General features: G+C 32.0%; 2 protein-coding genes and 1 pseudogene across 2 annotated transcripts in view; 2 read left to right on the top strand and 1 right to left on the bottom strand.

Moving 5' to 3' along the window:
- The window catches only part of LOC137656812 (mitochondrial thiamine pyrophosphate carrier-like), a 615,169-nt gene that overhangs the window by 303,989 nt on the left and 298,680 nt on the right, over nucleotides 1-12,500 (top strand).
- Nucleotides 1-12,500, top strand: part of LOC137656101 (uncharacterized) — a 505,345-nt pseudogene that overhangs the window by 240,652 nt on the left and 252,193 nt on the right.
- LOC137655970 (uncharacterized) overlaps nucleotides 1-12,500 on the bottom strand; it is a 59,966-nt gene that overhangs the window by 23,836 nt on the left and 23,630 nt on the right. Inside the window, exons 10-12 of the mRNA XM_068390170.1 lie at nucleotides 9,098-9,177; nucleotides 3,081-3,225; nucleotides 868-1,056 (exon numbers count right to left, since the gene is read on the bottom strand). Of these exons, the coding sequence (XP_068246271.1) occupies nucleotides 868-1,056; nucleotides 3,081-3,225; nucleotides 9,098-9,177 (414 nt within the window). The remainder of the gene's footprint in view (nucleotides 1-867; nucleotides 1,057-3,080; nucleotides 3,226-9,097; nucleotides 9,178-12,500) is intronic.

The raw sequence follows: 12,500 nt of genomic DNA, 5'->3' as shown, positions 1-12,500 counted from the left end.
CATTCGCTTCAGCTGATTTGCATGCATATCATTAGTTATGGTCGGTGGACACAGTCACCATGTTGTACAGAATCATGTTGTAACTTACTTATGAATGTTTAACAACATGGAGCTGATCAGCAATATATATTTGTACCCCAAAGAGACCACAGTGTCCTGTGAATAGGGCTATTACCACAACTTTGTTTTCTTTAATTGTGATAGTTATCTCCTTTTGGCTCTTTGTTTCTTTAATGCTAAAAGTAGCATTTCTGAAATATTACTACTGTACTGTTAACAGTAATATCAATGTTAATTAATTTTTATACTTTTAGCTGTGTATTTTCACTGGTAGCTTATTACCCTGTACTAGTAATAGTGACACTTAACATGACCTGACTAACCTATTAGACAGCTAAAATACTGCTTTTCCAGCTGATTAATTTTCCGTTAATAATTCTTTACTGCTAATACCAGCTTATCTCTACAGTCATCTCTGCACTGTCAAGCTGTCCATCGCATACATCTAAGAGCTGAGTGTAGGTAACAGACCAGTTCATCTTATGTTTCTTTTATAAGAAAAAATAACCCCCAAGGAGACCAATATTGGCTAATCTCTGTACAGTCATTTCTGCACTGTCAAGCTGTCCACTATGCCACATAAATGTTAGAACTAAGTGTAACAGCCCAGATCATTTTATGTTTCTTTTATCCAAAAAAAAAAAAAAACAAAAAAAACAAGGAGACTAATATTAGCTAATCCCTGTACAGTCATCTCTGCACTGTCAAGCTGTCCACTGGATACATGTAAGAGCTAAGTGTAATTAACAGGCCGGGTCATCTTATGTTTCTTTTATAAGAAAAACAAAAAAAAACAAGGAGACTCACCTCCCTTATGGGTATGCAGGTGCCATCATCGCAAGTGAACTCATCGTTTTTGGCACACTGGGTGAAGGTTAGGCTTAGTGGGGCACCTTTCTCCTTTTCACAGAAGCCGTGAGAGAAGGTCCATAGGTGTCTTCCGATGGGGAAACTGATGGAGCCGTCGTCCTCCTTCGTGGCATATGTGTCGTTGATCTGTTGGGGTAGAACAAGAGGGAGGGAGGGAGTGAAGGGTGGGTATGGTTAGTACTTGGATGAGTGATTACAAAACAAAGAAAAGACAGACATCTTTAGCATATATGTCCCTTGAACATCTATAAAGCAAGGCGTAGACTAAAAGCTAAAGGTAGTTTAGGTTCAGTAGTAAGTAGGTGGGTATTTTCTTAACATCAATATTTAATTTTTAAGTAATAGATTGTAAAGAGTTGTTGATGAGCACCATAGTGAGTATAGGAATGTAGGAATCTGATATTTGGTGTTCCTCTGGGTAGTGTTCTTAGTCTATTACTTTAAATACTATATACACATGGTATGTGGTTTGACGTAGAAAACAAGTTCGTTGCATATGCAGATGATGCTTTTATCTTTGCTTCAATTCCATCTGGATGTAGCTCTGGGGTTGCTAAATCCCTTAATAAGAGATCTAGCTAAATTTAGTGCTTGGTGCAAATTATGTGGCATGAAGTTGAACTCTAACAAAACTCAAAGTGTGATTGTAAGTAGGCCGAGGACAGTGCCTCCTCATCATCCTGATCTCTGCACTGATACTGCTTATTTCTCTTTATACAACTTTAAGATTTTAGGTGTTATTCTTGATCGCAAATTTAGTTTTGAGAAATATGTTCAATCTGTTTCTTCTTTAATTACACAAAACAATTTTGTATTGAGAAAGTCTCTTAGATTTTCAGTGATCAATCTATTCTGAAGAAATGCATTAGACATTATTTCGACCATTGTTCTCCTGTCTGGTCTTCAGCAGCTTACTCTCATCTTAATTTGTTTAACAAATGTTTGCTGTCTATTAAATTTCTTATTTCTAATGTTGATATTAATCTCTGGCACCGTCATTTAGTTAGTTCTTTATGTATGTTGCATAAAACGTTTCACAGTTCAGACCTTTTGCATTTAGATCTTCCCAGACTGTACCAGCCTATATGCAGTTAGTTCTTACAGTCTTGCCTTCTCCATCATAAGACTCAACACTACACAGTATTCTAGAAGTTTTATTCCAGTTGTGACCAGATTTTGGAATGATTTTTCTAATCAGGTAGTTCAATAAGTAGAAATTCAAAAGTTCAAACTTGCAGCGAATGTTTTTATGTTGAACAGGCTAACACAAGTCTCTCTTCCTAGTTTATATGTTTATATGTGACTGATCTATTTTAACGTTCTTACTGATCTTAAAAAAATTTATATTCTGTATTCATTTCTTCTATAGTTTATTTCCTTATTTCCTTTCCTCACTGGGCTATTTTTCTGGTTGGAGCCCTTATATCATCCTGCTTTTCCAGCTACGGTTGTAGCTTTGCAAGTAATTAATAATAATGATAATAACAATAATAATGATAAAACGTCACTCCTGATTCGCTAATGTCAGTACTAGTTTCCCAACATCAGATTATTTTATGTATACTTTTTTTGTTCACAATTGTAAGTGTAGCAATCGATGATATTGTGGTACGATTGTTCAGTTTTGGCGTTGGCTGCATGAATATCTTGTTCATGCTTCATGATAATTTCTTTTTTCACTTTTACTATTGGCAAATCCTCTCCTTTTTACCATGTTTCTTAATCATCTTGAGGTCTAATGTTACGATACTACGCATGACTGATTTCTGGGAATTGCTTCCTGGTCTTGTTATTACTTGTCCACTAAAACTGCCCATATGGTGCAAATCTTTTCCTTGCAGACCTATGCAAAGCTCATAACCTAATTCGAGTTTGTACTGTATGCTTCCATCCCGATTAGCTCGTATTCAAAGTTACTTGTAACCCGAGGTATTAGTGTGTGTATATATATATATATATATATATATATATATATATATATATATATATATATATATATATATATATATATGTGTGTGTGTGTGTGTGTGTGTGTGTGTGCGTGTGTGTGTGTTTGTGTGTGTATATGCAAATAATATTTATAAATGTGAATGTAATCATATTAAATATTATCCATTTTTACGTATGATTTAAAAGTCTTAAGACCTTACCCCAATTCTTTCGAGTTTCCAAAAGCCTTCGTCGGTGAAATAGAGTTGTGATCTATAATAACCTCTGAAATAAGGTTTCTGGTTCTTCATCCCGGCCATGACGAAACGGTCATCGTAAAGGGTGGCGTCACAGATCCCTCTAAACCTGATCAAGTTGAGAAACAAAAAAGGATTAATGAGAAAAAGTTCTTTTAATTGAAAGGTCAAATGTTTTTTTTTAAAGTAATTTAGGGCAGTGAATGAAAATCTGTTGTATTGAGAACAATTCAATGTTTGGATTACATTCTGTAATGGAATATTTAGTGATGTTTAAGCTTTAAATATAAAGTAATTGAAAGTCAAATATTTTTTAAGGTAATTTAGAGCATTGAATGAATGAAAATCTGATATATTGTGAAGAGAACTATCCAGTGTTTGGATTACATTTTGTAATGGAATATTTAGTGATGATTAAGCTTTAAATATGAAGTTGTAATTGAAAGGTCAAATATTTTTTAAGGTAATTTAGAGTATTGAATGAAGTTCTGTTGTATTGTTAAGAGAACAATTCAATGTTTGGATTATATCTTCTAATGGAATATTTAAATATCTAAATATTTAAATATGGGATTTAAAAATGTAAACATTAAGTGTTTTTTTTATGAAGTTGATTCTGAAACATATTTAGCTCAGGACAAATAGGCATGTTTTTTCAACTTTAATTTTACTGCCTTATCCTTATTTAGTTAATTAGAAACCAAAAGAATTTTAAAACTTGTATTTTATGCCTTATCCTTATTCAATTAATTAGAAACCAAAAGAATTTTAAACTTGTATTTTACTGCCTTATCCTTATTCAATTAATTAGAAACCAAAAGAATTTTAAACTTGTATTTTACTGCCTTATCCTTATTCAATTAATTAGAAAATAAAAGAATTTAAAACTTGTATTTTACTGCCTTATCCTTATTCAATTATTTAGAAACCAAAAGAATTTTAAACTTGTATTTTACTGCCTTATCCTTGTTTAATTAATTAGAAACCAAAAGAATTTTAAACTTGTATTTTATGCATTATCCTAATTTAATTAATTAGAAACCAAAAGAATTTTAAACTTGTATTTTATGTCTTATCGTTGTTTAATTAATTAGAAACCAAAAGAATTTTAAGCTTGTATTTTATGCCTTATCCTTATTCAATTAATTAGAAACCAAAAGAATTTTAAACTTAAACTTTACTGCCTTATCCTTATTTGATTAATTAGAAACCAAAATAATTTTAAACTTGAATTTTACTGCCTTATCCTTGTTTAATTAATTAGAAACCAAAAGAATTTAAAACTTGTATTTTATGTCTTATCCTTATTTAATTAATTAGAAACCAAAACAATTTTAAACTTGTATTTTACTGTCTTATCCTTATTCAATTAATTAGAAACCAAAAGAATTTTAAACTTGTATTTACTGCCTTATCCTTATTCAATTAATTAGAAACCAAAAGAATTTTGAACTTGAATTTTATTTCCTTATCCTTATTTGATTAATTAGAAACCAAAATAATTTTCAACTTGAATTTTACTGCCTTATCCTTGTTTAATTAATTAGAAACCAAAAGAATTTTAAATTTGTAGTTTGTGCCTTATCCTTATTTAATTAATTAGAAACCAAAAGAATTTTTAACTTGTATTTTACTGCCTTATCCTTATTCAATTGATTAGAAACCAAAAGAATTTTAAACTTGTATTTTATGCCTTATCCTTATTCAATTAATGAGAAACCAAAATGATTTTAAACTTGAATTTTACAGCCTAATCCTTATTTGATTAATTAGAAACCAAAAGAATTTTCAACTTGAATTTTACTGCCTTATCCTTATTCAATTAATTAGAAACCAAAAGAATTTTAAACTTGAATTTCACTGCCTTATCCTTATTTAATTAATAAAAAACCAAGAGAAATTTAAACTTGAATTTCACTGCCTTATCCTTGTTTAATTAATTAGAAACCAAAATAATTTTAAACTTGAATTTTACTGCCTTATCCTCATTTAATTAATTAGAAACCAAAGGAATTTTAAACTTCACTTTCGTCTGTTAGAAACTTTAGATAACTCAACATCTTTCTCCAATGAAATTTTTTCCTCCATATTTTTATATTACTGAAGCCAGCAATTGAAACTTTACTTCCTTTATTTATTTTTACAGAAAACTCTGAGTTAATCTTCTCTTACCTTATTCTTTCTACTCTATTGAAAATAAACTAATTTCTCATTTCGTAAGAGTCTTGAACTAGTCCAACCTAAGTATGTATGTTTATGGTCAGTCTCTTGGGCATTGTCCTGCTTGATAGGGCACCGTCACTGTCCCTTGCCTCTGCCATTCATGAGCGGCCTTCAAACCTTTAAATGCAAACTAAATAAACACTTGACTTTTATTTAAACCCAAGGTAAATTAACCTTCCTTTACTTTTCAGATCAGGTGAGTGATAACAGACCATTTTGACGTGGATTTTGCATCGGGGCGGACAAGGTAAACTTTTCTCTAGATGTGATCTATTTCTATTTCAAGGTGATTAGTAGCAGTTCTTTGTTTTTATTCTAATCAAATTGTATTTTTATCAGTATCTTGTATTTTTATCAATATCTTGCAGTTTTATAAATGTCTTGTATTTTTATCAATATTATGCATTGATATAATGCAAAATATTGCATTTTTACCAACATCTTGCTTTTTTATCAATATTTTGCATTTTTATCAATATGTTGTATCTATATTAATATATTGTATTTTCTTATCTTGTATTTTTATCAGTATCTTGCATTTTTATATCTTATTTTTATCAATATTTATCTTACGTGCAAGTGTTTTTTCCTTTTTTTTTTTTGTTAGCGAGGTATAGGTAATCGCTCGATAAGATATTATCAATACTATCTTTATGATTTAATAATATTGTCTTTATTAATATGTTTGCTCTTCTTATTGCAATGTTATTGTTTGGATTGGGTGCGCTATTATTATTGATGGTACTCAAGGTTACCAATGTTGGTGGGGGCGGGGGGGGGGGGGGCGGGGGGGTTAGTCTTCAGAAATACTGAAATCGCAGGAGAATTATATTTTGAAAGATTTGAATGAAATGGTACTTTACGCAAAGATTTGAATGAAATAGTATTCTACGCAAAGATTTGAATGAAATAGCATTCTACGCAAAGATTTGAATGAAATAGTATTTTACGCAAAGATTTGAATGGAATAGTATTTTACGCAAAAATTCGAATGAAATAGTATTCTACGCACAGATTTGAATAAAATAGTATTTTACGCGAAGATTTGAATGGAATAGTATTCTACGCGAAGATTTGAATGGAATAGTATTCTACGCGAAGATTTGAATAAAATAGTATTTTACGCGAAGATTTGAATGGAATAGTATTCTACGCGAAGATTTGAATGGAATAGTATTCTACGCGAAGATTTGAATAAAATAGTATTTTACGCGAAGATTTGAATGGGATAGTATTCTACACAAAGATTTGAATACGCAAAGATTTGAATGACATAGTATTCTACGCAAAGATTTGAATGACATATTGTACGCAAAGATTTGAATGACATAGTATTGTACGCAAAGATTTGAATGACATAGTATTGTACGCAAAGATTTGAATGACATAGTATTGTAGCAAAGATTTGAATGACATAGTATTGTACGCAAAGATTTTAATGACATAGTATTGCACGCAAAGATTTGAATGACATAGTATTGTAGGCAAAGATTTGAATGAAATAGTATTCTACGCAAAGATTTGAATGACATAGTATTCTACGCAAAGATTTGAATGACACAGTATTGTACGCAAAGATTTGAATGACATAGTATTTTACTCAAAGATTTGAATGAAATAGTATTTTACGCAAAAATTTGAATGAAATGGTATTTTACGCAAAGATTTGAATGAAATAGTATTCTACGCAAAGATTTGAATGACATAGTATTGTACGCAAAGATTTGAATGAAATAGTATTTTACTCAAAGATTTGAATGAAATAGTATTTTACGCAAAAATTTGAATGAAATGGTATTTTACGCAAAGATTTGAATGAAATAGTATTTTACGCAAAGATTTGAATGAAATAGTATTTTACGCAAAGATTTGAATGAAATAGTATTTTACTCAAAGATTTGAATGAAATAGTATTTTACGCAAAAATTTGAATGAAATGGTATTTTGCGCAAAGATTTGAATGAAATAGTATTTTACGCAAAGATTTGAATGAAATAGTATTTTACGCAAAGATTTGAATGAAATAGTATTTTACTCAAAGATTTGAATGAAATAGTATTTTACGCAAAAATTTGAATGAAATGGTATTTTACGCAAAGATTTGAATGAAATAGTATTTTACGCAAAGATTTGAATGAAATAGTATTTTACGCAAAGATTTGAATGAAATAGTATTACACGCAAAGATTTGAATGAAGTAATACTATACGCAATCGTATCGGAAAATGATTTAATATGCGCCGGCTCAGCTTACCTCTTACCTAAGCATCAACCTGACGGAATACGACGGGTGAATAGATTTTTGTGATATCTGAAAAGTAATTATTTTGGTGATTTTTAAGAGTTTTCGGTTATGTTCTAGTTTTAAAATCCGGAGATCGCAGAGTGAATGATTAGCTATTGAAGAGTATTTCTTTATGTAATTGAATATTTGTTTCTGGTTCCTTGTTAAAGGTAAATGAGAGCTGTATGAGGTCTAAATGCTGAATCATCAGCAACCATTGCCTGGCCCTCCTTGGTTTTAGCTTGGGTGGAGAGAGGGCTTGGGCGCTGATCATACGTATATATGGTCAGTCTGTAGGGCATTGTCCTGCTTGATAGGGCAATGGCACTGTTCCTTGCCTCTGCCATTCATGGGCGGCCTTTAAACCTTTAAACCTATTTCATTTGGGCCTTCATTAGAATTGTTAAGAACGACTTGACAAAAGACAATGTCTTTAATAGACGCCTGTTCCATCCCCTTTTGCTGCCAAAATTTTGAATTCTATTCATACCCCTATTTTCTCTGACTTCTACGGCCCTCTAGCTTTTGATTAAATTAATTTTATCCATTTTTCTTCGGTTTCAGTACTTTAATTATTTTCTTCCATTTTCCCTAACTTTAATGTCCCTTCATCCTACTACAGGCAACATAATCTATCACTTATTATATATCTATCTGTATGACAGGCAGCATTATCTGTCTATCTATCTATACACCAGACAACATTATCTATCAATCTATCTATCTATACTACAGGCAGCATTATCTATCTATCTATCTATACAACAGACAGCACTATCTATAAATCTATCTATCTATACTACAGGCAGAATTATCTATCTATCTATCTATCTATCTATACTGCAGACAGCATTATCTATCTATCTATACTGCAGACAGCATTATCTATCTATCTATACTACAGGCAGCATTATCTATCTATCTATCTATCTATACTGCAGACAGCATTATCTATCTATCTATCTATACTGCAGACAGCATTATCTATCTATCTATACTGCAGACAGCATTATCTATCTATCTATCTATCTATACTGCAGACAGCATTATCTATCTATCTATCTGTACTGCAGACAGCATTATCTATCTATCGATCTATCTATATTACAGGCAGCATTATCTATATATCTATCTATACTGCAGACAGCATTATCTATCTATCTATCTATTTATACTACAGACAGCATTACAGTATCTACCTATATCTATCTATCTTTCTATACTACAGGCAGCATTATCTATCTATCTATGTATACTACAGGCAGCACTATCTACCCATCTATCTTATCAATCTTTCTATCTGGATGTATACTACAGACAGCATTATCTATCTATCTATGTAGCCTACAAGTATCATCCATTTCTGGGTTTATTCTATTTATCTATATATTCCTCTTACTACTACAGTCAGCATTATCTATCCCTTTCTACCTGTTTATTCTCTCTATCTATCTTTTTTCCTTTCCCTCCTCACCTGATGAAGACGGGCAGCCTTAGGAAACACATGACGCACACCTTGAAGCTTTTTCGGCACTGCTGGTCCGCCCATTGACCCTGTAATTACCAGAAAAAAATGATGAAATTACCAAATCCATTTTTTTTCATAATTCACTTTAATACATAGATAATTGTTTATTTTATTTTGCCTTTTGTCTTTGTTGTTGAGATTCGCATGTTGTGATGTGCGTCTTTTTTTTTTTTTTTTATTTTATTTTTTTTTTTTTTTTCATTAGTGTATTATAAGGGAGTCTCAACCTGTTACTGTCAGTGTTATATTTCTTGAGATATCAGATTAATGGTATTTAGTCTTTAATTATAGTGTATATATATAATATATATATATATATATATATATATATATATATATGTGTGTGTGTGTGTGTGTGTGTGTTTATGTTACATTATCCTTTGACGTAACCAAATGATAACGAATTGAATATTTTAAAAAGGTCGAAAGGCCTCTCATTTCCATATCAATAGGAACGATTACCTTTAGAAGTGTAATCTTATTTCATAGGGTGTCCCTCAATGGTCGTGATTAACTTTTCATAAACATTCATAGCTTTTCCTTTCAATAGTCCAACCCACACATGCCATTAAGTGTTTTTTTATATTTTTTTTCATTTTTTCATTTTTTTTTTTAATAGATGGATACTGCCGCTTCCCTCAATTACTCTGATGTCATTAAATCAAGTTGAAGACCAAGCTTGTGATGAAGAAACAGCCTTTAAAAGAAAATTGAAGATCTAGCTTGTACTAAAGTAATAGCCTTTAAAGAAAAATTTGAAGGCCTAGCCAACAGGTTTGGAACAGAATTGAAGGCCTAGCTTGTACTAAAGTAATAGTCTGGCATAGATTTTATACGATGGCGTTGTAAGAGTTGAGGTTGACTTGTTGTGCTGGTTAATATCCTTTTAGATATGGTTTCATATTTAAAGTGTGTGTATATATATATATATATATATATATATATATATATATATATATATATATATATATGTATGTATGTGTATATATATATATGTATATATATATGTGTATATATATGTGTATATATATATGTATATATATATGTGTATATACATATATATATATATATATATATATATATATATATATATATACACATACATATATATATATATATATATATATATATATATATATATATATATATACATACATATATATATATATATATATATATATATATACATACATATATATATATATATATATATATATATATATATATATATATATATATATATATATATATATATATATATACACACACATACACTAAGGTAACTACAGGGGAATCAAATCCACAGAGCATGGTTTGACACTTTTTGAGAGATTAGAGAGATTGTAAAGATTAGGAAACAGTAGTATGGATTCATGAGGGGGAAAGGGACTGTTGATGTCATTTCTATAGTAAGGCAGCTACAGCTAAAGAGGCTAGAGGGAAACTAGAAACTCTGTTGTACCTTTGTAGATCCAGAGAAAGCTTACGATAGAAAACCAAGAGAAACGATGTTTTGATGTTTGAGGAAGAGGAATGTCCAGGAGAAGTTAGTTAGAATGGTAGAGATGATGTACAAAAGAACAAGGACAAAAGTAATAACAGCTGTTGGGGGAGAGAAAACCCCTTTGAAGTTAGTTTTGGGTTACACCAGGGGTCAGCTTCTTCTTCTTCTTCTTTGTTTACATCTTTTTCCACTTCTATGTGGGGTCGATGTTTCTGGTCAGCTTTCTCCATCTACCTCTGTCCCACACTTCATCACCGGTTAATCCCTTTGATCGAAGGTCGTCCTTGATACAGTCCATCCACCTTCGCTTTGGTCTCCCTCTCCTTCTCGTTCCCTGTACCTCCATTTCCATCACTCTCCTGCTGCTCTCCTTCCAATATACTGTTCATCTCTTCTCATGACATGACCATACCACCTCAGTCTACTTTCTTGGATCTTATCTGATAGTTTTCTAAATCCTGTGGTACCGCTAATTACCTTATTCCGTTGGGTTACCCCATTGGTTACACCATGGGTCAGCATCAAGCTCATTTTTATTTGTGGTCATGGATATGTTGAGTGAAGAGTTGTGGGAGCTGTTCTATGCAATGTTTAGGTGATGACCTAAATTGAGGAAGACTTTACAGAGAAGGGTTGTAGAGTAGCAGGAGACAATGGAGTGTCGTGGCTTGAGAATAATTGTGGATAAGACTGAGTCTATGTTAATCAGTAAGGAAGGTAGGGGACAGGATAGCCATGCATGAAGGTAGAATGAATGAATGATTTGAAGTTCTCTTAGCATCCTGATATGCATGTAGGTAGAGGCTCTGAAATAAAAGGTGGAACTGTTTAGATATTTTGGATGTACTATAAGTCAGGAGGGAGGAATAAAAGCAGCATTGGGGAAGTGGAGGGAGGTAGTAGGAATTGTATATGAAAAGGAAAGTCAATATCTATAGCATATTAATTAGACCAGTGTTAATGAATGGATCAGAAACTTAGGCTTTAAGACGAAAAGGGGAATGAAAGCCCGAGAGAAAAGAGATGAGAATGTGGAGGTGGATTATAGGAATGTCACTGTTGGAAAGATTGGAAATGATGAAATAAGAAGAATGGCAGGTGTAGTAAAAATTAGAGAGATGATAAGAGCGTTACGACTTAGATGGTGTGGACACGTGTGGAGGATGGATGGTAGGGAGGTAGTGAGGAAGGCTTGGGAGGAACGTGTTATGGGTAGAAGATTAAGAGGGAGGCTGATAATCAGATGGTGAGGTAATGTGAAGGATGATATGGAGAGAAGAGCTTTGGTGGAAAAGGATGCCTATGATAGAAGGCATTGAAGAGGGCGTATCAGGCAACCGACCCCTTAATGTAGGGATTAAGGTGGGAAAGTAGATATATATTTCTTTTCTGTCAAGCTCATGGGGGAGAGGAAGTAGTCATACCCAGGTGAGAGTGGGTTATCCCTTTCCCACAAATTGCCGAACCAGTGGGTTGTAGTTTGGAAAGGGGGAGGGGGGTGGGAAGGGTTGAATCTGTGCTGTGCATGTGTTTTTATGTCTAAACACTTGGACGTCATTAGTAAATACATAATTTGTGCTATTACACTCTTTAATGGCCCAAAAAATCCCACTTGTACAGAGAGGTCACAGATTTATTTCGGTAAAGTTCACCCATTAACACTTGTAGAAAAGTCAAGTATTTTTAACGTTAATGATCACAAATAATTTTGTATTAAGGATATTCCTAGTTTTCGTTTATAGGACTTCACAATATTATGTCCAGAAGTCAAAAAAATTTTATCCAGCTGTTAAACAGATTTCATTAACCAAATTTACAGATTAGTGTACAAATTAAAAAGCAATG

The sequence above is a fragment of the Palaemon carinicauda genome, chromosome 17 (genome assembly GCF_036898095.1).
Source record: "Palaemon carinicauda isolate YSFRI2023 chromosome 17, ASM3689809v2, whole genome shotgun sequence".
NCBI lineage: Eukaryota > Metazoa > Arthropoda > Malacostraca > Decapoda > Palaemonidae > Palaemon > Palaemon carinicauda.
The sequence above is the reverse complement of the archived record's forward strand: the minus strand, read 5'-3'. Positions and strand labels throughout refer to the sequence as shown.